Here is a 25,195-nt window from a genome sequence, read left to right as displayed (position 1 = left end):
TTCTCCTGTGTCTGGGATGCATGGAAAAAGAGAAACTTCCCATTTGGACTGAACTTTGAGGAAATGAGAAGTCTCACATTAAGTGAATATAGAAATAGCTTTCCTCTTGGAAAGAGAAAAGTCTTGCTGATGTGTATACACATACACACACACACACACACACACACACACGTCTCTGCAACAGTAAGTCACCTACGATCATTTTGATTTCTTGAACACAGCAAAACTCACCTTTGAAAGGGGAAAATAAAGCCATTTTTTCTCCTTTGGAGATTTAGCTCATTGACCTTAAAATATTCTCAGCATCCATACTTCAAGGACCCACTGCAATCTTTTAAAACACATTTGGTTTTCAGTATATTCACATCAATTACTGGTCTCAGGCTTTCCACACTGACACAGTTACTAATCTCAGTGGTTCCAGTTCAGTATTTAGGACTGTGCACTTGGAGAGCAAAAGGGAATGGCCCCACCACTCAAAGTGAAGATCATCAAGCTTTCTGAACATGAAGGTACATGATGGGCATTACCGCTGCCCACTTAAGTTTTAAAGCTGGGCTGTCAACCATTATAGATGTTACTCATTTACATAACAATTTTATAACAAGATGTGTATTCAATTCCCCTGAGTTTATTAGCTAATCTATCTTCTTACAAAAGGAATTATTTATTTTTAAGTTTATACTTTATACTTTTACCCTATGTCTGTTTAATTGTAGTTCACTCAGTAAACTTTTTTAACAACTATCAAACAGTTGTTTTTCACTCATTCACTCAACTAGCATTTATTGCTATTACAGAAATGAGTAATTTACACCGTTATCAACAAGTAACAGGAGAAGGCAATGGCACCCCACTCCAGTACTTTTGCCTGGAGAGTCCCATGGATGGAGGAGCCAGGTGGGCTGCAGTCCATGGGGTCGCTAGAGTCAGACACGACTGAGCGACTTCACTTTCATTTTTCACTTTCACACATTGGAGAAGGAAATGGCAACCCACTCCAGTGTTCTTGCCTGAAGAATCCCAGGGACGGGGAAGCCTGGTGGGCTGCTGTCTGTGGGGTCACACACAGTCAGACACGACTGAAGCGACTTAGCTGCAGCAGCAGCAACAAGTAACGTAAAAATCTCTTCAGAAAAACAAACTTCAAAATTATACATTATAAAGTTTGCCATTCAAAGCGTAAACCACTCAACCGGTTTTCATTAACTTCCATTAAAATATCTATGGAAGCACATTGTGCTCTGAATTCTCTGCTGACTTTGATGGGAATACAACTCACAGAAAGCATGGTTCATGCTTCAAAGGGACTGACCACCTAGCTAGGTAGATTAAAACATTTTTCATGCGTTCCATGTTTTTTTTTATATTTGGAAACTGAGACTTACAAGAAATGAGCATTTCTATAACAACCACAAAAAGACAATATCATTGAAGGTCAAAACTGACAACTAATGGAGTATACAAGATGATTAATATAATTAACACTGCTGAATGTTATATATGAAAGTTGTTAAGAGAGAAAATTCTGAGTTCTCATCACAAGAAAAAAGTATGCTTTTTCTTTTTCTTTTCTTTTGTATCTATGTGGGAAGACGGATGTTCACTAAATTTATTGTAGTAATCATTTCATGAGGTATATAAGTCAAATCATTTTGCTGTACACCTTAAACTTAATTCAGTGCCATATGTTAATCATATCTCTATAAAACTGAAACAAGAAAAAATAAAGCTCCATCTGATGCTGAAAAATAAAACCCCAAATAACAGGGTATATGTGTATATATTCACCACCCAAGTTACAAATGACAGGATGGGACCTGCCCAAATTTGAAAAACTATGTAAGGCTATTCAGGGAATTTTGATTATCAGCTGTGACTAGAGCTCAGTAGAAGAACTTAGCTTTGCTCCATGTGGGGACTGCATGGAGCATCTGTCCTTCTTAGTTACCAAAATTTGAAAATCTATGAAGTACTTCATAATAGGCCCATTGGCTTCTTTCTTAATTCTGTTGATTAATTTAACAGTAACTTGTCCTTAATAACACTAATTAGCCTTCTTAATAAAGTGACCCTTACCTTGGTTTCGAACACTCTTGAATGACTTCTCAAACCTGGGTGAAGCCATCTGGACCTAAAATAAAAAGGGTTAGTATAATGAGATATTTTTCCATTTATGGATATACAGAGTTTATCAACTTTATAAAACTCTAAAAGGATTTTTTCCTTTTTGATGTATTTGTTAAATTTAAAATAATTTGCACTTCTTAGACTCACTTATTTGCTGTATAATTGATTTACTAATATCTATAGTGTGGAGCCAGTCTTAGAGACTCTGCTGCTGCTGCTAAGTCGCTTCAGTCGTGTCCAACTCTGTGCGACCCCACAGACGGCAGCCCACCAGGCTCCGCCGTCCCTGGGATTCTCCAGGCAAGAACACTGGAGTGGGTTGCCATTTCCTTCTCCAATGCGTGAAAGTGAAAAGTGAAAGTGAAGTCGCTCAGTCATGTCAGACTCTTCGCAACCGCATGGACTGCAGGCTACCAGGCTCCTCCATCCATGGGATTTTCCAGGCAAGAGTACGGAGTGGGTTGCCACTGCCTTCTCCGCTTAGAGATTCTAGTTTAGTAAAATTAAACATCTTATGTTTCCTGCATTGGCAGGCAGGTTCTTTACAACTAATGCCACCTGAGAAGCTCCAAATGTGCAATACATTACGCTAATAAGTTGTGTTCTCTCAACAAAGAGCGAGAGGGTAGAAGAAATACACTAAATGGTGCCCTGCTTTTTACTTGGCTTTCTCCGTTGCCCAAGTCCTCCTCTAGGATCCATATAGAAATCTAGATGTATTGAGTCCAACCTACACCAAGCATTTTGGGAGCTTGTTTACATATAAACCTATCATCTCTTTTCTTGCTCATAACAAAGCTATGCTTGTATACATTGTTATCTTCCTATTTTAGTTGTAGAAACAGATTCATAGGGTAAAGTATCATTCTCATTAGCATACTGTCAGTAAATGATGGAGCCAGAATTCCAATCTAGTTATTCTAAGAGCTGAGGTCTTTCCAAAACATCATGTTCAGTTCTTTATTCTAGACTTTGATATGCTCACATCTACCATGGCTGTGATAAGACATAAACAATTTGTACATACATAAAGTATAAAATTTCTTTATCAGCTACTAACAACAAACAGCATGTTAAGGATGAAAGATTACAGGCATTTCCATTAAAGACAGGAAAAGACATAAACATATGTCATCAACATGGTTGTTCAACTTTATTCAGGAGATTCTGGTGAATGCAAAAAGATGGCAATACAAGTATACACACTGGAAAGAGACAAGTCACTTCTGCAGACGTTATGATTATATACCAAAAAAATTTATGAGAATCAAATAAAAATTCATTTCAGTAAGTTCCTCGTGCTTGACAAATTTTTAAAGTCTTTACTTTTTAATACAATTTTTAAAGGTTACTTTCCATTTGCTAAGTCACTTCAGTTGTGTCCGACTCTTTGTGACCCCATGGACTGTAGACTGCCAGCTTCTCTGTCCATGGGATTCTCCAGGCAAGAATACTGGAGTGGGTTGCCAGTTTCCTCTCGAACTTTCCATTTAGTTATTACAAAATACTGGCTATATACCCCACATTGTACAACACATCCTTGAGCCTATCTCACACCCAACAGTTTATACCACCCATTTTCCCATCCCTATATTGTCCTTCCCAACCACAACTGGTAACTATTAGCTTGCTCTCTGTATCTGTGACCCATTTTGTTGTTGTTGTTATTGAACTAGCTTTTGAATTTTTTAGATTCCACATACAAGTGATATCATACAGTATTTGTCTTTCTCTGCCTTATTTCACTCAGCATAAGTTAAATATTTTTAACAGTTAACAGTTTTTCTTTTTATACTAGAAATAACTGGCTACTGGAATAGCTGGAAAATTTCTATTCACACCAGCAAAAATAATTTAAATGCCTAGAAATAGGTTTAGCATAAATGGAGCAAAACTTACATAAAAAAGAACTATAAAATATTAATGAATTACACACAAAAAGGCCTGAATAAATAGAATTACATTGTTCCAGGATAAAAAGCCTCATTATTATAAAAATGTAAATTGCCTCCAAATTAATCTATAAACACAATGCATTCCCAATAAGATTGAGGTAATAGTTTGAAAACTCAAATGTGTACATCCTTAAACCCATCAATCTACTTTTTGGTAGCTTCTTTCTCAGAAAAGTGTAAATAAAAAGTATGTCTCAAAGTTTCATGACAATTTTGTTGTATTGAAAAGTGGCAATATCCTAAAGGTCAGTCAACAGGCTAACCATTAGATAATAAAGTACACCTGTACAGTGGAACTCCCAGTGGCAAATAAAAGGAATAAAGAAGATATTTCTATATGGACATGGATAGATCTCAAAATTGAGATGCTGAGGGAAAACATATGCTGTATATCATTCAAGTTTTTGTAAAAAAAGGATATTAAAAAAAAATTAGATGAGTAGTATAAAGAAGTCTATACTTTCCTGGTGGCTCAGATGGGAAAGAATCCACCTGCAGTGCACAAGACCCGGGTTCAGTCCCCAGGTCAGGAAGATCGCCTAGAGAAGGGAATGGCAACCCACTCCAATATTTTTGATCTGGAGAACTCTATGGACAGAGGAGCCTGGCAGGCTACAGTTCATGGAGTCTTGAAGAGTCAGACACGACTAAGTGACTAACACCATGGTTGCCCAGACTATACATCTGTGAAACAACAGAAAATACATACACTGTCCTCTGCCTCTGATTCCTGGTCCAGAGCTTCCAAATCCCTTGGAATTTCCTGGGTGATGGGAGTCTGTTTTGTTCTCACGAGGCAACTCTTTGTGGGCTCTGTTATAGCTTGAGAATGGGGGCTGGACACCAGAAAGACCAAATCGTGATTACAAGTTTGGTACTTTCAGCCTTCACCAACACTCTCCCCCCACCACCATCTTCCAGAAGCGAAGAGTACTAAGTTTGAATTAATGATCAACCATGCCTAGATGATGAAGTCTCCATAAAAATCCCAAAAGTACAGGGTTCAGAGAACTTCCAGGCTGGTGAACACATCCACATGCTAGGAAGGTAGGACACCCTAACTTCACAGGGACAGATACAAGTATGCTTGGGATTCTTCTGGACCCTACCTTTTTACCTCTTCATCTGGCCATTCATCTGTGGCCTTTGAAAGTGAAAGTGTTACTCAGTCGTGTCCAACTCTTTGTGACCCCATGGACTGTAGCCCACCAGGCTCCTCTGTCCATTGAATTCTCCAGGCAAGAGTACTGAAGAGGGTAGCCATTCCCTTCTCCAGGGGATCTTTCCAACCCAGGGATCAAACCCAGGTCTCCCACATTGCAAGCAGAGTCTTTACTATCTGAGTCATCAGGGAAGCCCACCCTGTACTATATCTTTTCTAATAAACCCTAACATGAATAAATGTTTCCTTGAGTTCTGTGAGTCATTCTAGCAAGTCACTGAACTGAAGGAAGGGGTCCTAGGAATCCCAATTTATAATTGGTAAGTCAGAAGCAAAAGTGATGACCTGGGCTATGAATAAAGTCTGAATTAGGGGGAGGCAGTTTTGCAGGACCCATACCTTAACTCATGGGATCTACACTAACTCCAATTAGTGTCAGAATTTAACTGAATTGTAGGACACTCAGTTGGTATCACAGAATTGCTTTGTGTGAGGTAAACATCACATATGTTGTGGTCATATGTAAAGTATTCTGTAAGGAGAGGAAAAAAGAGTTGTTTCAAGACAACATTAAACTGGAAAAGGACTGGAACATTTGGAAAAGGGAGCCAATATTAATATTATCTGCCTCTTTTACAAAAGAATATATTACATATGTAACTTTTAAAAGATTTAATGTTAATTCTCCCAAATTTAACCAAAAATTCAATGCAATACTAAACAAAATTCCATTCATTTTCTTTTTAGAAGCTGACAATTGATCATTTGAAAAAAACATGCTGAAATGCAATCAAAACATTTTTCTAAAAGAGTAAAAAGGGAAAACTCCTTTACCAGACCACACATGTGTACTAAAAGTTAAAATAATTAAGATAATGTGGTACAGATCCAGAAAAAGGTTAGTAGATCAAAGGAATTTTACAGGGAGTATGAAAACAGATTCATGCATATTAATTGAGATCTTACTGGTTACAAGCAGCATTCTAACTCTAATTTTTTTAAGCAAAACAGAAAGTGCATCAAAAAAAACCCTCAAAAATGTAAAAATACAATCTATATACATGCATAATCCTAACAGCATTACTCACAATAACCAAAAGGTGGAAGCAACCCAAGTGTCCATCAACAGATAAATGGATACACAAAAATGCGGAATGTTCATACAATGAAATATTACTTAGCCTTAAAAAGGAAATAAATTCTGACACATATACAACAGAGATATATATTTTACCATAATAAAAAATCCAAAGGAAAAGCAGATGTATTTGGGATTACTGAATAACTAAATTCAATAAGTCCATCATAGTCCATTCTTTCTTTCCATGCCTTTTCACTGAATTTCTTTGCATACTGATTTTATTTTTCTTTACTACAAAGTACATTTTCTCACATGGTAGAAAAAAACAGATGTCAAGTAGCCTCTAAGTTTTACACTAAGAGCTTCACATTCTCTCTGGTTCCAAGCCCAAAACCTCAAAAAATGGACTCATTGACAACAACTCCAAACAGGTACCCACACTGAAACAATTAAATACGACTTCCAGGATAGAGTCACACTGAACCAAGACAGCCAGACATCCTGGAGTGTGAAGTCAAGTGGGCCTTAGGAAGCATCACTATGAACAAAGCTAGAGGAGATGGAATTCCAGTTGAGCTATTTCAAATTCTAAAAGATGATGCTATGAAAGTGCTACACTCAATATGCAAGTAAATTTAGAAAACTCAGCAGTTGCCACAGGACTGGAAAAGGTCAGTTTTCATTCCAATCCCAAACAAAGGTAATGCCAAAGAATGTTCAAACAACCGCACAACTGCACTCATCTTACACGCTAGCAAAATAATGCTCAAAATTCTCCACGCCGGGCTTCAACAGTACATGAACCGTGAACTACCAGATGTTCAAGCTGGTTTTAGAAAAGGCAGAGGAACCAGAGATCAAATTGACAATATCCGTTGAATCATCGAAAAAGCAAGAGTTCCAGAAAAACATCTACTTCTACTTTATTGAGTATGCCAAAGCCTTTGACTGTGTGGATCACAATAAATTGTGGAAAATTCTGAAAGAGATGGGAATACCAGACCACCTGACCTGCCTCTTGAGAAATCTGTATGCCGGGCAAGAGGCAGCAGTTAGAACTGGACATGGGACAAAAGACTGGTTCCAAATCAGGAAAGGAGTACATCAAGGGTGTATATTGTCATCCTGCCTATTTAACTTATATGCAGAGTACATCATGAGATACACTGGGCTGGAAGAAGCACAAGCTGGAATCAAGATTGCTGGGAGAAATATCAAAAATCTCAGATATGCAGATGACACCACCCTTACGGCAGAAAGTGAAGAAGAACTACAGCCTCTTGATGAAAGTGAAAGAGGAGAGTGAAAAAGTTGGCTTAAAGCTCAACATTCAGAAAACTAAGATCATGGCATCAGGTCCCATCACTTCATGGGAAATAGATGGGGAAACAATGGAAAGAGTGACAGACTTCATTTTTTTGACAGACTTCACTCCAAAATCAGTGCAGATGGTGACTACAGCCATGAAATTAAAAGATGCTTGCTCCTTGGAAGGAAAGTTATGACGAACCTAGACAGCATATTAAAAAGCAGAGACATTACTTTGCCAACAAAGGTCCATCTAGTCAAAGCTATGGTTTTTCCAGTAGTCATGTATGGTAGTGAAAGTTGGACTATAAAGAAATCTGACTGTCAAAGAATTGATGCTTTTGAACTGTGGTGTTGGAGAAGACTCTTGAGAGTCCCTTGCACTGCAAGGAGATCTAACCAGTCCATCCTAAAGGAAATCAGGATGAATATTTATTGGAAGGACTGATGCTGAAGCTGAAGTGCCAAGACTTTGGCCACGTGATGTGAAGAACTGACTCATTTGAAAGACCCTGATGCTGGGAAAGATTCTAGGTGGGAGGAGAAGGGGATGACAGAGGATGAGATGGTTGGATGGCATCACTAACTCAATGGACATAAGTTTGAGTAAACTCCGGGAGTTGGTGATGGACAGGGAGGCCTGGCATGCTGCAGTTCATGGGGTCACAAAGAGTCGGACACAAATGAGCGACTGAACTGAACTGAACCAAGATGGTGGCCACCATATCACTGATGGAAAAAGTATGCTAATTTTTTTAAACATTTGAAATTAGCAAATCATAGAAAAGTATATAACAACTACACTTGATAAAAGTATACAGAAATGTCTAACCTCTGATCATGAGGGAATAATTTGTATCAGACCAGTACTTGTACCAAGAACATCTAAATAAGATTGATAAAATGCATCTGAAAACAGCTCAAAGATGTCACAAAGCAACCAAATCAGTCAAAACTTGGTATAGAAATCTGAGGTCAAGCAGAAAGTTGTGATTGTGATAAAAAAAAAACCTTTTCCCATTTTAACAATGTTAATGGGACAAAGCACCGGTGTTCAGAACTATCAAGGAAAATAGAAATTGAGGATCTAAGACTCCTGAAAAAAAGAAAAAGCAGAAAACCAGAATGATGATAAGTAGAATTAAACTGTTTTAAGTTCTTTACATTTCCACTGTGTGATAATGCTGTAGCTCTACTAAGTTAAGAATGAATGCTGTAAGTTCTAGGGTGACTTCAAAAAGAATGATAAAAGGATGCATAAATAGCATGCTAAAAAGAAAAAGAAAAGGAGATATATTTAATCTTTAAAAGTGATAAACGAGAAAAAAGCAAAGAATACAAAAAAAATTGAATTATAGTAGATTTAAATCCAAATATATTGATAATTTTATTTAAAGTGAATGAATTAAGGGCCTCCCAGTTGGCTCAACAGGTAAACAATCTGCTTGCCAATGCAGGAGACAAAGGACATGTGAGTTCAATCCCTGGATCAGGAAGATCCCCTGGAGTAGGAAATGGCAAACTACTCCAGTGTCCATTCTTGCCTAGACAATACCAAGGACAAAAGGAGCCGGTGGGCTATAGTCCATGGCGTTGCAAAGAGTTGGAGATGACTGAGAATGCAGGAACACAAAGAAATTAAATATTCTAATCCATGATAGTTTCAAATGGATTTTAAAGTTCAGGTTTATACTGTTTAAGACATGTCTTAAATAAAGGGCACAAAAAGGATAAAGTAAAACAATGAAAAAGATATTAACATGAAAAAGTTAAGCAATGAAAGCTGGTGTATCCATATAAGTATTAACCAGATAAAGATGTTAAAAGAAGTAGAATTATTTAAATGGAAGCTATAATTTAAAATGATAATCCAAAGCAAGATGAACAATCAAAATACATACATGCACCTCGTAACATAGGCTCAATATGTATAAAGCAAAAACTTCAAATAGAAGAGAGGAAATAGACAAATCTACAACAACAAATGCAGGTTTTAAACACCTTTTTCAATAACTGACTTAAAATTTGATAAAATAATCAGTAAAGGTACAGATTGTAATCACAGGATCAGCAATTTGGAATGTCAATAGAACAGTCCATACAAGATATGTATTCTCGACAACTGCAAACGGAACATTCCCCCAAATTTACCATATTCTCAGCCATAAAATAAGTCTCAAATTTTCAAAGGGATGATATCACACCATGTTTACTGACCATAGAAAAGAACAATTAATTGTTACATACTAGTAGAACACATATATTTGCTAAAAGAGTAGAACTTAAAAGTTCTCATCAAAAAAAAAAAGTAAATTTATGTGAGGTGACATATATCAATTAACTCAAAGGGGGAATCCTTTCACAATACATGCATATTCAAGTCACCACAATGTACGCTTTAAGTATCTTACAGTTTTATTTGTATATATATGTCAGTAAAGCTGAAATTTTAACAAATAAATATATAAAATATTTAATATAAAATATAAATAACATTGAATATCTAAGAATAAATATGATGAAATATATCCAAGACATCTACTAGCTCTACTATTTAGAGACCTAAATAAATGGAGGGTTATACCATCTTATGAATTAGAGGACTCAACCCTGTAAAACTGAAAATTCTCCTGAAGCTGGTATATAGATTTGTGTAATCTCAATCAAAATCCAAAAATGATTTGTTGTGGAAACTGCTAAACTTATTTTAAGTTGCACATGAAAAACCAAAGGGCCAGGGGTAGCAGAGACAATCTTGCAGAATAAAAAAGTAGAGGGCCTGCACTAGTGGACATGAGGACTTGTTCTCAAGCATGTAGTTTTGGCAAAAACATAAATCAACGAATAAAACAGAACAGTCCAGAAAAACAGATATACATGGTCATCTGATTTACAACAAAGATGCCACTGTAGCACTTTTCAATACATAGTTCAGAAAATTGACTATCTATATGGGGAAACAGATTTCCAGGTGGCTCACTGGTAAAGAATCTGCCGCTAATGCAGGAGACACAGGAGACACGAGTTTAATCCCTGGGTCACAAAGATCCCTTGGACAGAAGAGCCTGGAGAAGGAGAAGGAAATGGCAATCCACTCCAGTATTCCTGCTGGGAAAATCCCATGGACAGAGTGGCCTGGGGGCTACATACAATTCTGCCCATGGGATTGCAAAGAGTCGGACATAACTGAATGACTGAGCACATGTACAGTAGGGAAATAAGAGTATGGGCTACTTTCTTACACCACATAAAATCAATTTATAATGGATTATAAATCTAACCAAAAAAAGTGAAATGACAAAGCTTCTAGTAAAAACAGAGAATGCCTTCACGGCCTTGAGGAGGCCAAGATGTCTTAAACAAGAAACAAAAGTCACCACAGTAAAGGAAAAGTTTGAATAGGCAGAGTTCATTAAAATAAACAACTTGTTTATTTAAAAACAGGATTAAGAGAAAAATATCTCTAATTGTATATATTCGGTTGAGTTCAGTCAGTCAGTCATGTCCAACTCTTTGCAACCCCATGTACTGCATTACGCCAGTCTTCCCTGTCTATCACCAAATCCTGGAGCTTGCTCAAACTCATGTCCATTGAGTCAGGGATGCCATCCAACCATCTCATCCTCTGTTGACCCCTTTTCCTCTTGCCTTCGATCTTTCCCAGCATCAGGGGCTTTTCCAATGATTCACTTTTTCGAATTAAGTGGTCAAAGTATTGGAGTTTCAGCTTCAGCAACAGTCCTTCCAATGAATATTCAGGACTGATTTCCTTTTAGGATTGACTGGTTTGATCTCCTTGCAGTCCAAAGGACTCTCAAGAGTCTTCTCCAACAGCACAGTTCAAAAGCATCAATTCTTCAGCACTCAGCTTCTTTATAGTCCAGCTCTCACATCCATACATGACTACTGGAAAAAAACATAGCTTTAACTAGACGGACTTTGTCAACAATGTAATGTCTCTACTTTCTAATATGCTGTCTAGGTTTGTCATAGCTTTTCTTCTAAGGAGCAAGCGTCTTTTAATTTCATGGCTGCAGTCACCATCTGCAGTGATTTTGGAGCCCAAGAAAATAAAGTCTGTCACGGTTTCCATTGTTTCTCCATCTATTTGCCAGAGATCAAATTGCCAACATCTATTGGATCATAGAAAAAGCAAAAGAATTCCAGAAAAACATCTACTTCTGCTTCATTGACTATGCTAAAGCCTTTGACTGTGTGGATCACAACAAACTGTGGAAAATTCTTAAAGAGATGAGAATACCAGATCACCTTATCTGCCTCCTGAGAAACCTATATGCAGGTCAAGAACCAAAAGTTAGAACCAGACATGGAATGGACTGGTTCCAAATAAGGAATGGAGTATGTCAAGGCTGCATATTGTCACTCTGCTTATTTAACTGATATGCAGAGTACATCATGCAAAATGTCAGGCTGGATGAAGCACAGGCTGGAATCAAGACTGCCAGAAGAAATATCAATAACCTCAGATATGCAGATGATACCACCCTTATGGCAGAAAGTGAAGAGGAACTAAAGAGCCTCTTGATGAAGGTGAAAAAGGAGAGTGAAAAAGCTGGCTTAAAACTCAACATTCACAAACTAATTACATATATTAAGAGGATATATATATAATATATATGTATATTATATATATAATATATGAGACACATATCCAGAAAAAGAAAAACTCCCACTAAAATAAGTGAGAAAAAGACAAGCCAATTTTAAAAATGGTCAAAAGATTTGAAAACGGACTTCATAAAACAGAATATCCAAATGACTGATAACCATACAAACAGATGTTAAACTTCATTAATTATCAGGGAAATACTATTAAAACCACAATGATATACCACTAAACACCCATCAGAATAACAAAAGTTTTAAAGCTAATAATATCAAGAATGGGCCAGGACATACAACTGGTATTCGCATACATTGCCGCTATTGTGATAAACTGGCACAACTTTGAAAACTTTTAAAGCCAAATGCACACTTTCCTTGGGAACTAGCAATTCTACCCTGAGGTACATTCCCAACAGAAACATGTATGCGTGTGTGCTTATGTGTGTGTAATATATCATGTATATGTTATATATGTGTGTGTGTGTAAATATACATACACATACATATATACAGGCACACATACACCAAAAGGCATGTAGAAGAATCCAAATAGTGTTATCTGTAACAAACATAAAACAGTCAAACACAAAATGTCTACCAACAATACAATGAATAATTTACAATATAGTCTAAAATATGGTACCATGGAGATGACTGAACCATTGATATTGGCAATAACATGAATGGTCCCAATCATCTAATTAGAGAAGGAAATGGCAAGCCACTCCAGTATTCTTGCCTGGAAAGTTCCATGAACAGAGGAGCTTGGTGGGCTAGAGTCCATAGGGTCGCAAAAGAGCTGGACAAGACTTAGTGGCTAAACAACCACCATCTCATAAGAAGATAACATTGAGTGAAAGAAGATATATATAAAAGTGCAATCTAATCTACAGTGACAGAGAGAGGAGAGTGCTTAACTTTGGGCGGGGGATGGCAAATGAATGGGCTGCAACTCAAGGGAAGCTTCTCGGATGGAAATGTACTCTGAATTGAGCTGGATCCTGCTTGCATATATAAATTCACTTTGTTGAGTCAATACTCATCAAGTACCTTATTTTTCTATATGTATGCTATGCTACTATTGAAACATTTAAATAGTGTGGGGAAACTGGAATTCTTTATTCACCGATGAAAGGGAATATGACTTGGCAGAACCTTTTTCAAGGGCAAATTCATAATATTTATCAGCTGAATAATTTCATTTCTAGGAGTCTGTCACACAAACATATTCACTAGTAATGAAGAACAAATAGAAAAATAAATTACTTTTTGAAAGTCTTACCTGTCACGTACTCTTTTGACACTTTAAATTTAATAGTGTATCTATTTACTAATTTGGACAAATTTATGATAGGTGATGTTATCCTATTGCATAGAAGTATGAATAGCAGCATTACTTGTAATAGTAAAAACTAGAAATGTGAATAATTCCTTCAATGATGGAAAAAGTATTAGCTCAGTCATACAATAAAATGAATGAGGTAAAAATCATATATGGAAATAGCTTCGTAATTTACTGACAAAATAAACAGAGGCTAAAACAGTAACATTAGAGCTCATTTTGTTTTAAAAACTAAGGACATACACATGTAGAAATAAACCTGAAAGGATACAAACTGAACTGCTAAATTTGGTTATGTTGGGAGGTGGGATTGTGGGGTGGACTTATTCTTTGTAGTTTATATTATGCATCTCTCTGTTGAGAGGATGTTTTACATAAGCACATATTCTATTTCCCTATTCTTGAGCTCAGACAAAACTCAGAGCAATATAAATAAATTCAAGAAGATAACTCATCTTAAAAGATATGCAATGAGGAATATGTAGAATACATTTCAACTCTCCTGCATCAAAGTCCCCTCACATTTTTTTCAGCCAAATTTTAAGAGTGATCTTTAAATCTTTTTCCTCTTAACACCAGCCAACAACAAAAATGTGTATGGGTAAGGAATATTTTTATATCCCCTTGATGCGAAAATTATGTCTATATTTCTTGCCTCTTTGTTGGTGATATTAAATGGAAACTTTAATTCACAAGATTTAAAAGTAGACTCTGTGGAACAACTCAAGTGTAAAAACCATTAGTGGCAATAGCCTTTGCTAAATACTGACATCTGATGGTGTGATAGATCAAGTTTAGCAGCTTTGGGGTATCTAATTCTAAAAATGAAGGTATATGAAACAAAAATAAGAAGTCTTTGGCACCTAGGTCAATAGAATTTCTTTTGATGAACTGCTTTTTTTTTCAGCCTTACCTAACTAAAATGGCATGTTTTGGAGAACTGGATTTCAAAACAAGTGGGTCAAATTACAAGACATAAACAGTATATTTATATGTACACAGGAAATCCGTAGCCAGGAGAAAAGCATTTTTTTTTTTTTTTTACAAAATGTTTAAAATTTTGCTTGTGTTCTCTCTTTAATTTTGGCTTTCTAATTAAATAATTCAGCAAGAAGAAAGATTACAGGCCCTTTAGTAATCATCCCTAAAAGTTCAGGGAACTCTGGCAAAAAGGAGAATAAAAAGAAAAAGAAAAAAAGAAAGAAATGAAAACAAACAAGGGACTTGAAGGAACTGGGAGCATCCAAACCCTGGCATTAGATTTGGCAACAGGTGAATTTTCTTTGGAGAGTATTAATTTTATAAGTCAAAACTATTAAAACCTGACTTCCTGTTTCAGGCTTGGGAGGCATAATGTGCAGGTCTCTTGCTCCAACCCTCCCTAGAGGCTGTATTTTATCCAACTAGCCCCACTCCCTTCACTGGCACATATTTTAACTGCAAAATCTACTGGCCAAGACCATTCATTTAGTCTTGCCACATACTGCGCGGAAGTCTATGTCAATGTTAATCTGGCCTTCCCGGATAAGTATACATGGCTCTACTACATGCACAAACCTACAGTTCCCAAAAATGTCTCATGATACTTCTACATCTCAGGGAAATGTTCAATACTCATTTGCCTTAGTTTCAGCTGGAAACAGACTAACCACCATTCAATTTATAAGACAGTTATTCACCATCCTACATTTTCACCTTACTGCTTCAAGACGTCTGACTGCAACAGTCCTTGGATCACAATGGAATCAATCCATCATATGTCCTTAATATGTAGATTCTCCTATTCTCTTGCATTAAAAATTGCTTCAAATCTTCTCCATTTTTCTTCTTAAATTTCCATTCCCCCATTATTCTCATCAGTCTATGAGCTGCCTATCTATGATGCCAACCCTTCCACTTGTGCCCAGCTCCCATCTCCTCTTGTCCAAATTTCCTTTCTCTCTCCTTCAGCACCGATGTTCCCCATTCTACTCATTATTATTAAAAAACAAACATCTTAGTCCTCTCTTCTTTCAAAACACTCTCTTAATAACTCTTACCCTCTAGGTACTGGTCTTCCATGGTGGCTCAGTGGCAAAGAATCTGCCTGCCAATCCAGGAGACTTGGATTCAATCCCTGGGTCAGGAAGATCCCCTGGAGAAGGAATGGCAACCCACTCTGGTATTCTTGACTGGAGAATCCTATGGACAGAGGAGCCTGGTGGGCTACAGTTCATGAGGTTGCAAGAGTCAGACATGACTTAGCAACTAAACAACAACTCCAAGTACTACCTTATTTCTCTTCCCTCTGTCACAAAAACCCTCCCCAGCGCTGTCTGTATCTATGCCTTCAATTAACTTCTCCTACTTTCACTGTCTCACTTCAAAGATTCTCTCTTACCACCAGCACTCCACAAAGCAGCTTGGGTTAAGATCACCAAGAACCTCCATATCGCCCAGTCTGATAGTCATTCCTCAATCCTCATTTAATTGATCCGTTTTCAACATCTGACAATCACTGTCTCCCCCTGGAAACACTTTTGTCACTTGACATCCAAGACAGGACCACACTTTGGGTTTTCCTCCTCACTAATTATCCATTTCTCAGTCTTCTTTTCTGGCTCCATCATCTCTCCAAATAGGCAGCTCACCAGGCCTCAGTCCATGGTTTTTTTGTGTGTGTGTGTTTACTCACTCTCTAGGTCATCTCATCCAGACCGATGTCTTTAATGTCATCCATTTTCTCAGTTCTCCCAAATATATATTTCCTGACCTCTCCTTTGACTTCCAGACTTAAGAACCTGCTGCATACTTGACACATTCCCTGGGCTATCTAACAGGGATGACAAATGTAACTGGCATAAACTTAGTTCCTCCCAACTCTGCCAAAACCTGCCCATAGTCTTTTCTATCTCAGTAAATGGCAACTCCATCTATCCGTTGGCTCAGGGTAATAAACCCCAGAGTCTTCCTTGGTTTCCTTTCCCTACCCATGGTGAATTCATCATAAAGCCCTATTGGCTCTAGTTCCAAAATACATACAGAATCTGACCAGTGTTTACCACCTCTGCTGCTATTACCCTGGTCCACACCACTATTGCTTTTACTTGGCTAATTGCAACAGACACCTAACTGGCCTTCCTCTTCATACCCTTGTCCCTTCATTCACTATATTCTCAACACGAGTGACAGGCTGATCTCATAAAACATGTCAGATCATGTCACTTCTCTGCTCAAAACCTTGAATTGGCTCCTCTCACTTTAAGTGAATGGCAAAATCTTTACTATGATCTTAAGGAGTGTCTCTTCACATCCCCTACCACATCCAAGTTTCCTCTCTCCTAACATGGCTCTTCTGTGCTCTGGCCACAGTGTTCGATTTCATGTTTCTGGAACCATTCAGGTTCACGCTTATCTCAGAATCTTTGCACTTGCTATTACCTATTGTCAGGAATACCCTTTTATCTAAGAAACATGGTCCACTATTTCACTTCTTTCAAATCTTCACTCAGTAAGACCTTTCCTGAATCCTTAGTTATAAAAGTTCAACCCTCCACACTCTCCCAGCAACTTTTCTCAGTTTTTTCTACAACATTTACCATCATATAACAATTGTTATAGTTTGTATTCCATGTTAAGCCCCATGAAGGCAGGATATTTCTTTTGCTCACTGCTGTATTCTCAGCACCTGAAATAGTGCTTAGGACACAGTGTTCAATAAATGAATTGAATGAATAAATGTGGTCAGCTTACTAACAGCTTATGTGCTTGCTAGGTATGGTACTGTTTTACTTCTCTAACTGCATCAGGGTTTCTATCTAGTCAAGATTTCCTGTTTGGATATCTCTGAAATAATTTTCATTCCAGAAAATATACAAAGTGAAGTCTTTTAATTACCAGAGTTTCAGACACCTGCCAGGATAAGGACCCTTGCTACAGAAATTCTCATAGATCTGCCTATCAGTGTAAAGCAAAGCATTTTTTCTCTTATTAAAATTGATGTAAAATTGACATAAAATTGACATATAGTGTTATATTAGTTGTACAACATAATGACTCGATATCTGTATTTATTGCAAGATGATCACCATAATAAGTCTAGTTAACATCCATTACCATTGATACCTACTTTTTTTCTTGTGATGAAAACTTTTAAGATTTATTCTTTTACTCTCATAGCAACTTTCAAATATACAAGATTGTATAGTTAACTACAACCACCATGCAATAAATTCATCCCCATGATATTTATTTTATAACTGGAAATTTGTATCTTTTGACCACCTTTACCATTTCACCTGCCCCCCTACCCCGCACCAATCTGTTCTCTGTATCTATGAGTTTGGATAGGTTTTCTTTGTTTTAGATTACATATAAATGAGATCATATGGTATTTGTATTTCTCTATCTGACATTTCACTTAGCATGATAAGTGGCTCAGCAGTAAAGAATCCACTGGCCAATGCAAGAGATGAGGGTTTGATCCCTGGGTTGGGAAGATCCCTTGGAGAAGGAAATGGCAACCCACTTCAGTATTCTTGCCTGGAGAATTCCATGGACAGAGGAGTCTGGCAGTCTATAGTCCATGGGGTCAGAGAGTCTGACTTGACTTACTGATAAACAGCAACAACAGCATTTGAAATTTCAGTTAGCATGATACCTTATCAGTCCACTCATGTTGTTACAAATGGCAAGATTTTATCCTTTTTATAGGCTCAATAATATTCCACTGTAAAATATATATACCACAGTTTTTAATCCATTCACCCATAAATGAACACCTAGGTTGCTACCATATCCTTCTCAGCTATTATAAATAATGCCACAATTAACATGCGGTGTACATATCTCTTCAAATTAGTGTTTTCATTTCTTTCCAATAATATCCAGAAGCGAAATTGCTGGATAACAAGTTAGTTCTATTTTTAATTTTTTAAGGAACCTCCATATTGTTTCTCACAGCGGTTGTAGCAATTTACATCTCAACAGTGAACAGGAGTTCCCTTTGTGTCACATCCTCACCAACACCTGCTACTTGTTACCTTTTTGATAACAGGTATTCTGACAAGTGTGAGGGGATATCTCAATGTGATTCTGATTCTCCCTGATGATTAGTGATGCTGAGCATCTTTCCATGTTCCTGTTGACTATCTGTATGTCTTCTTTGGGAAAATGTCTATTCAGATCCTCTACCTATTTTTTAACTGGACTGTTTGGACTTTTTTGCTATTGAGTTATAGGAGGTCTTTTTAGATTTTGGATTTTAACCCCTTAAAGATGTCTGATTTGCTAATACTTCTCCCATTTGGTAGGTTCCCACATCTTTTCTTAAAAGCATACTTCCTAAGAGAATCATATAGAAGAAAGCAACAACAACAAACCCTCTACCTTCTTTGATATTGTCGAAGAAGTACTATATGAACGAATTCAGTAAGAAAGCCATTTTTTCCTCAATTTTTTCAATGCATATAACTTGGTTTTTTATTTTATTTTTGGCACCAAGATTCCTACATTCTGCGAACTTATTAGCAAAAACTACACGGTATGTTTCTCTAGGGAGAGTCTTTAGACTTCTGAAATTCACTTTTTAAAATTTGAAGGAAAACTCATTTATAACGAAAGTGAAAGAAACTAAAGAGAAGCCAAAGCAAAGAATTATTTAATGAGCTACTTTATGATTCTGAAGTCTCAATTCTTAAGCACGGCACAGTTAAAGCTAACTGTAGTTGAAACAACAGGCTTTGGCTGGTGGCTGTGATACTTCTGTATTCACCAAAATTCTTTTCTTCTCCCTCTTCAGCCCACAGCTAGATGACACCACCATTCCCCTTGAGTTTGCAGGCATGGCTACCTGACCGAATCCCTTGCATGATTCTACCCAATAATTCAAGATGAAGCATTAAGAAACTTCCCTTGAGATTTTCTCTGTTACCCTAGTTTCTGGCTGGCTATAGAGGAGACATTAGGAGACTCTGAAGTCCTAAAAATTGGTGGAGGAAGATGAGATCCCTGAAGGACCACAAGAGACTGCTCACTGATCCACTCTGGATCAGGTGTGAGCCAGAAGTACATTTATTATTGTGTGAAGCTGTTGGAATTTGGGAGTTTATGGCAGTATTCATTGTTACTTATCTCAAGTAAAATACTACTAGAAATTGTGCTCCTCAGAGTTGACTGGCACATAGTCCTATCAAAGGCATATCATCCAGATATCTGGAAGAAAAACAAACACACTGGACAGCATCAAGAAAAGCTGTTTTCATTGGTTTTACTCAATGACTACTACAGCATGACAGAAGTAAATCAAGGCATTCTAGAATGCAGGAATGAGTTCTTAAATATAATTTGAAATGACTCAGTTCAGTTCAGTCGCTCAGTTGTGTCTGACTCTTTGCGACCCCATGAATTGTAGCACGCCAGGCCTCCCTGTCCATCACCAACTTCCGGAGTTCACTCAAACTCACATCCATCGAGTCGGTGATGCCATCCACCATCTCATCCTCTGTCGTCCCCTTCTCCTCCTGCCCCCAATCCCTCCCAGCATCAGAGTCTTATCCAATGAGTCAACTCTTCGCATGAGGTGGCCAAAGTACTGGAGTTTCAGCTTTAGCATCATTCCTTCCAAAGAACACCCAGAACTGATCTCCTTTAGAATGGACTGGTTGGATCTCCTTAAAGTCCAAAGGACTCTCAGTAGTCTTCTCCAACACTACAGTTCAAAAGCATCAGCATGCAGTTGTTTAGTGAATAAGAACCTTTCTTCCTTCCTTAAATCAAATGTAAGCTTAATTGCCTTCCTTTACTCCCAAGAATAATGAATCTAAAAAGTATTTATGAATTCTTTACTTATCAGAAAAATCTTCCCAAGTTCTCTGAATATCACTACCACACCATAATGCACTTCCTTTTAAAACTATAAAATAAATCCATTCACACATATTTTTGAACGTCTATTAAAGTACTGAAATAAATCTGTGGAGGAAGAAAAGAAGAATATATGGTACTCACTCCCACTCCTGAACCTAACTTTAATTAGGAAGGTGCAGTAGGACCAACTATTAACCAATGATGAAATTAACAAGATATTGTACTATTAACAAGATACTGGGCTATTAACAGGACATCCTAAGCTACACTGGTTTCCCTGCATCATGCAGGTATTATTCAGCTCTATGGGTTCCTAAATAGTCCAGCCTTGAAGTTTCTAGACAGGGTTTTACCGAGCTCCATGATTGATAAATTACACTCTAACTTTGGAGTCTCTTGGACCAAGGCTAAGTTTACAGGGCTAAAGATCCTGGAAACATGCCCAAGTCCTGAACCAGGGTCTGGACAGGGATTGGATTAAGCTATGGCCTGTGAAGGAACCCAGGCCCAGATGTTCTTGAAAGACAGAGATGAAGCCTAGCTTCTTATTCCTTACAACTCCCACTGGCATTAAATAGATGGAGCTTTGCATCCTCTTCTATCCCTATAAGCTGATAGAGTTGACAGGCAAACCTAGACAACGTATTAAAAAGCCCACAAAGATCTGCATAGTTAAAGCTATGGTTTTTCCAGTAGTCATGTATGGAAGTGAGAAATGGACCATAAAGAAGGATGAGTGCCAAAGAATTGATGCTTTCGAATTATAGTATTGGAGAAGATTCTTGAGAGTCCCTTGGATTGCAAGGAGATCAAACCAGCCAATCCTAAAGGAAATCAACCCTGAATATTCATTGGAAGGACTGATGCTGAAGTTGAAGTTCCAATGCTTTGGACACTTGATGTGAAGAGCTGAATCACTGGAAAAGACCCTGATGGTGGGAAAGATTGAGGGCAAGAGGAGAAAGGGACGACAGATGATGAGATGGTTGGATGGCATTATTGACACAGTGGACATGAGTTCAAGCAAACTCAGGGAGATAGTGAAGAACAGGGGAGCTGCAGTGAAGAAGCCTGGCAAGCTGCAGTTCATGGGGCTGCAAAGAGTTGGATATGACTTAACAACTGAACAACAATGACTCTATTATCTGATTTACCTGGTAATGAACTCACCTCAAAAATGCTCTGAATTATTTTTGAATACAATGAAATTATTTAAAGACTTAACAAAAGGCCTTCATAAACATATCCTCAGACTATACGGCAGAGGTTCATAAGAAATTGTTTTCTCTTTTATGGTCGTTACCGAATAACTGACTCACTGAAAGAATAGATTCTAGAGATTGCCTTTGGTAGACTAAAATAAGTTTGTTGAACAAGAGTCATATCATTTCCACTAGAAATTAATTTTCAGTATCCAATCAACTAAGATATTAACCTTTCATCTGCTACAACATCAGGAGATATATGTGTTAAGTAGAAGTGAAGCAGCCAGGGTAGTTGAAGGGTTGGTAGGCGGTGGGACATTCAGACAGCTCAAAGAAATGGCAAATGACCAGTCAGCTTGGGAATACTTAGTCTTAACCAACCCAATGGTTTTTCTAGTACTGAATACATACCAACTGGTATCTGCCTGCCTTATATCCCATACAGAATGGCTAATAACAAAGGGAAGTGAATTTAGAACTCTTTTAAGTATTTACCTTTCCTTTGTAACTTAATCGTGACCCTCCCCTTTGCTCTTTCTGGAAGATCCTTACATTATAAAGCCTAAGAGACCCATTTACATTGCTACAGAAGTATTACATGAATTATTTTAAATGAATATAAGCTTAAAATTATTATTTTCAGTTTTTCAGGTAACATACAGATTCTTTGTGAGTTATACCTGTCAGATTACTAACCTGAAATAAAAGACTTTCTCCATTTAGCAGGAGTCCAGTTTTCCCTACATTATACAAGCAGATACTTCACTGAGAATACAGTTACATTTACTAGGCTCTAAACTAAATCCGAGTTGACTCATTGGAAAAGATTCTGATGCTGGGAGGGATTGGGGGCAGGAGGAAAAGGGGATGACAGAGGATGAGATGGCTGGATGGCATCACGGACTCAATGGACATGAGTTTGAGTGAACTCCAGGAGTTGGTGATGGACAGGGAGGCCTGGCGTGCTGCAATTCATGGGGTCGCAAAGAGTCAGACACGACTGAGCGACTGAACTGAACTGAACTGAAACTAAATCAAAAGGATAAACTCCCTGCAAATAAACCGCCTAAAACATATTAGCTATTTGACCTTGGATGAGAGATTTGCATTCCCTTGGGGTGCTTCCTCTACTGAAAAGTGAAGGCGTGGTACTAGACAGTTTCTGAAGTTCTTTCCAGAACTAATATTCTGAGATTCTCTCTCGAAGCCAATATCCTCCATTAGCTATGAATCATGGGGACTTCCAAAATAACAGTCAAACTTAATCCAATGCTGGAATCCCCACTACAACATCTGTTTGACCATATCCATTTATAGGAAATTTACTACTTCTGAGGCAGTCAAATGAAACATCCAACAGTTATTTTCACCAGAAGGTTCTTCTTTCTCCTAAGTTAAAATCAATATTTTTGAAACTGTTGACTATAGATCATGGAAACTGAATATCTTTACATAATTACATCTCTCTATAGTAGGTTTGGGCTTCCCTGGTGGCTCAGACGGTAAAGCGGCTGCCTGCAATGCGGGAGACCCTGGTTCGATCCCTGGGGTGGGAAGATCTCCTGGAGAAGGAAATGGCAACCTTCTCTTTCACATAGCAGGTTTACTATATTGAATTTAACAACATTTTAATCAACAACTTAAAGTAAAATTGTATGTAAGTTTCTTGGTGGCTCAGTGGTAAAGAATCCATCTCTGGGTGGGGAAGATCCCCTGGAGAAAGAAGTGGAAATCCACTCCAGTATTCTTGCCTGGGAAATCCCATGGACGGAGGAGCCTGGCAGGCTACTGTCCATAGGGTCACAAGAGTTGGACATGACTGAGCAACTAAACCTCTACCACCACCATAGTTGATTAACAATGTTGTGTTAGTTTTAGGTGTACAGTAAAATGATCGATTTTTTTTCAGGGTTTTCCAGGTGGTGCAGTGGTAAAGAATTTGCCCGCCAATGCAGGAGATGCAGGTTCGATCCCTATGTTGGAAAGATGGCCAGCAGAAGGAAATGGCAACCCACTTCAGTATTCTTGCCTGGAAAATCCCATGGACAGAAGAGCCTGGTGGACTACATTCCATAGGGTAGCAAAGAGTCAGACCCGACTGAGCACTCACTATTTTTTTCATATTCTTTTCCCATTTAGGTTGTTGCATAATACTGAGCAGAGTTCCGTATGCTATACAGTAGGTCCTTATTGGTCATCTATTTTAAATATAGCAGTGTGTACATATCCATCCCCAACTCTCTAGCTATCCTTCCCCCCACCCCTTTCCCCCTGATTACTATAAGGACACCATTTCTTAAGTTACGTGGTTTCAAACTACATCTTCTATATGTTCTACTTTCCACACTGGGCTTCAAACCAAGAAGCACAACAACAATAACCTAGACTTTATGAAACATACAATATAGATTAAATATTCTCATAAGTATCTTCATTTTCATGTGGATTTTGTATAGCTACTTTAAGAATAAGTGACTCAGTAAGTAACTCCGTAAGTAAAAGGTATATGGTATTCACATATATTCATGAAGAATGATATTCAAATATTTATAATGTACTGTTAGATTGAGTCAAACATAGTGTGATCTCATGGACTGCAGCCCGCCAGGCCCCTCCGTCCATGGGATTCTCCAGGCAAGAATACTGGGGTGGGTTGCCATTCCCTTCTCCGGGGGATTTTCCTGATGCAGGGATTGAACTCCCATCTCCTGCATTTCAGGCAGATTATTTATCATCTGAGCCACCAGGGAAGCCCCCAATATTACCATACATAGTAATAATGTCTCTGAAACTTCATCATACTAAAAACATGTGAGAGAGTGCTTACAAACCAGGTTTTAAACTAATGAGTTCTATTCAGTCAAATGCTATGAATAGCAATGTATTCAGTTGGTTTACTTTCATTTGCCATGGTTAAAGGTATCTACATCACTCCTATAAATGTTGGGATACAAACCCTACTTAATTTTAATCATAAATTATTTTCCCATGAATTTGGATTTATCTGACTGCTTCTCTACTTTCAAATCAAAATTAAATTATAATTCTGTATAAAGTCAAAAATAGCAGAACAACTTACTGAATATCTTAATTCTAGGAAAGTACAGACCAAGCACAACAACTTGCATAGATAAGCGCTGAATACATCTTTTTTTAGATTATTTATAAAGTGAGGAGTATTCACAAATGATACTGGAAACAGACCTCAGCACTTCTGTGTTTCAGAATAATCTTGATCTACAGCTAGATCAAGAAACTTAAAAGCATTTATGGATGTCTACTTTACTTTCACTTTTCACTTTTCACTTTCATGCATTGGAGATGGAAATGGCAACCCACTCCAGTGTTCTTGCCTGGAGAATCCCAGGGACTGTGGAGCCTGGTGGGCTGCCGTCTATGGGGTCGCACAGAGTCGGACAGGACTGAAGCGACTTGGCGGCAGCAGCATGCATTAAAAGGTACTATATGCAAAGCAACAAATTAACTTTGCCATGAATATTGTGTTTAGTTTCTCAGTTGTAAAACAGAAGGAACACCACC

The 25,195-nt window shown here is 37.7% G+C and overlaps 1 protein-coding gene across 12 annotated transcripts in view; it reads right to left on the bottom strand.

Moving 5' to 3' along the window:
• Window positions 1-25,195, bottom strand: part of LOC147366112 (uncharacterized) — a 271,655-nt gene that overhangs the window by 200,092 nt on the left and 46,368 nt on the right. For 8 of the 12 annotated variants that reach the window (XR_015132403.1, XR_015132402.1, XM_086316549.1 and 5 more), the window contains 2 exons: window positions 4,795-4,921; window positions 2,080-2,134 (listed from right to left, as the gene is read on the bottom strand). Coding sequence is in view for 10 of the 12 variants with exons in the window: in XM_086316549.1 (XP_086172675.1) it covers window positions 2,080-2,134; window positions 4,795-4,921 (182 nt within the window). In the remaining 2 variants the exon portion in view is untranslated. The remainder of the gene's footprint in view (window positions 1-2,079; window positions 2,135-4,794; window positions 4,922-25,195) is intronic. The other 4 variants (XM_086316550.1, XM_086316552.1, XM_086316557.1 and 1 more) reach the window with 1 other exon arrangement.

The sequence above is a fragment of the Bos grunniens genome, chromosome 9 (genome assembly GCF_055505025.1).
Source record: "Bos grunniens cultivar Pamir isolate PY7600 chromosome 9, Bosgru_T2T1.0, whole genome shotgun sequence".
NCBI lineage: Eukaryota > Metazoa > Chordata > Mammalia > Artiodactyla > Bovidae > Bos > Bos grunniens.
Note: the sequence above shows the minus strand (reverse complement) of the source record. Positions and strands in the feature narration are given on the sequence as shown.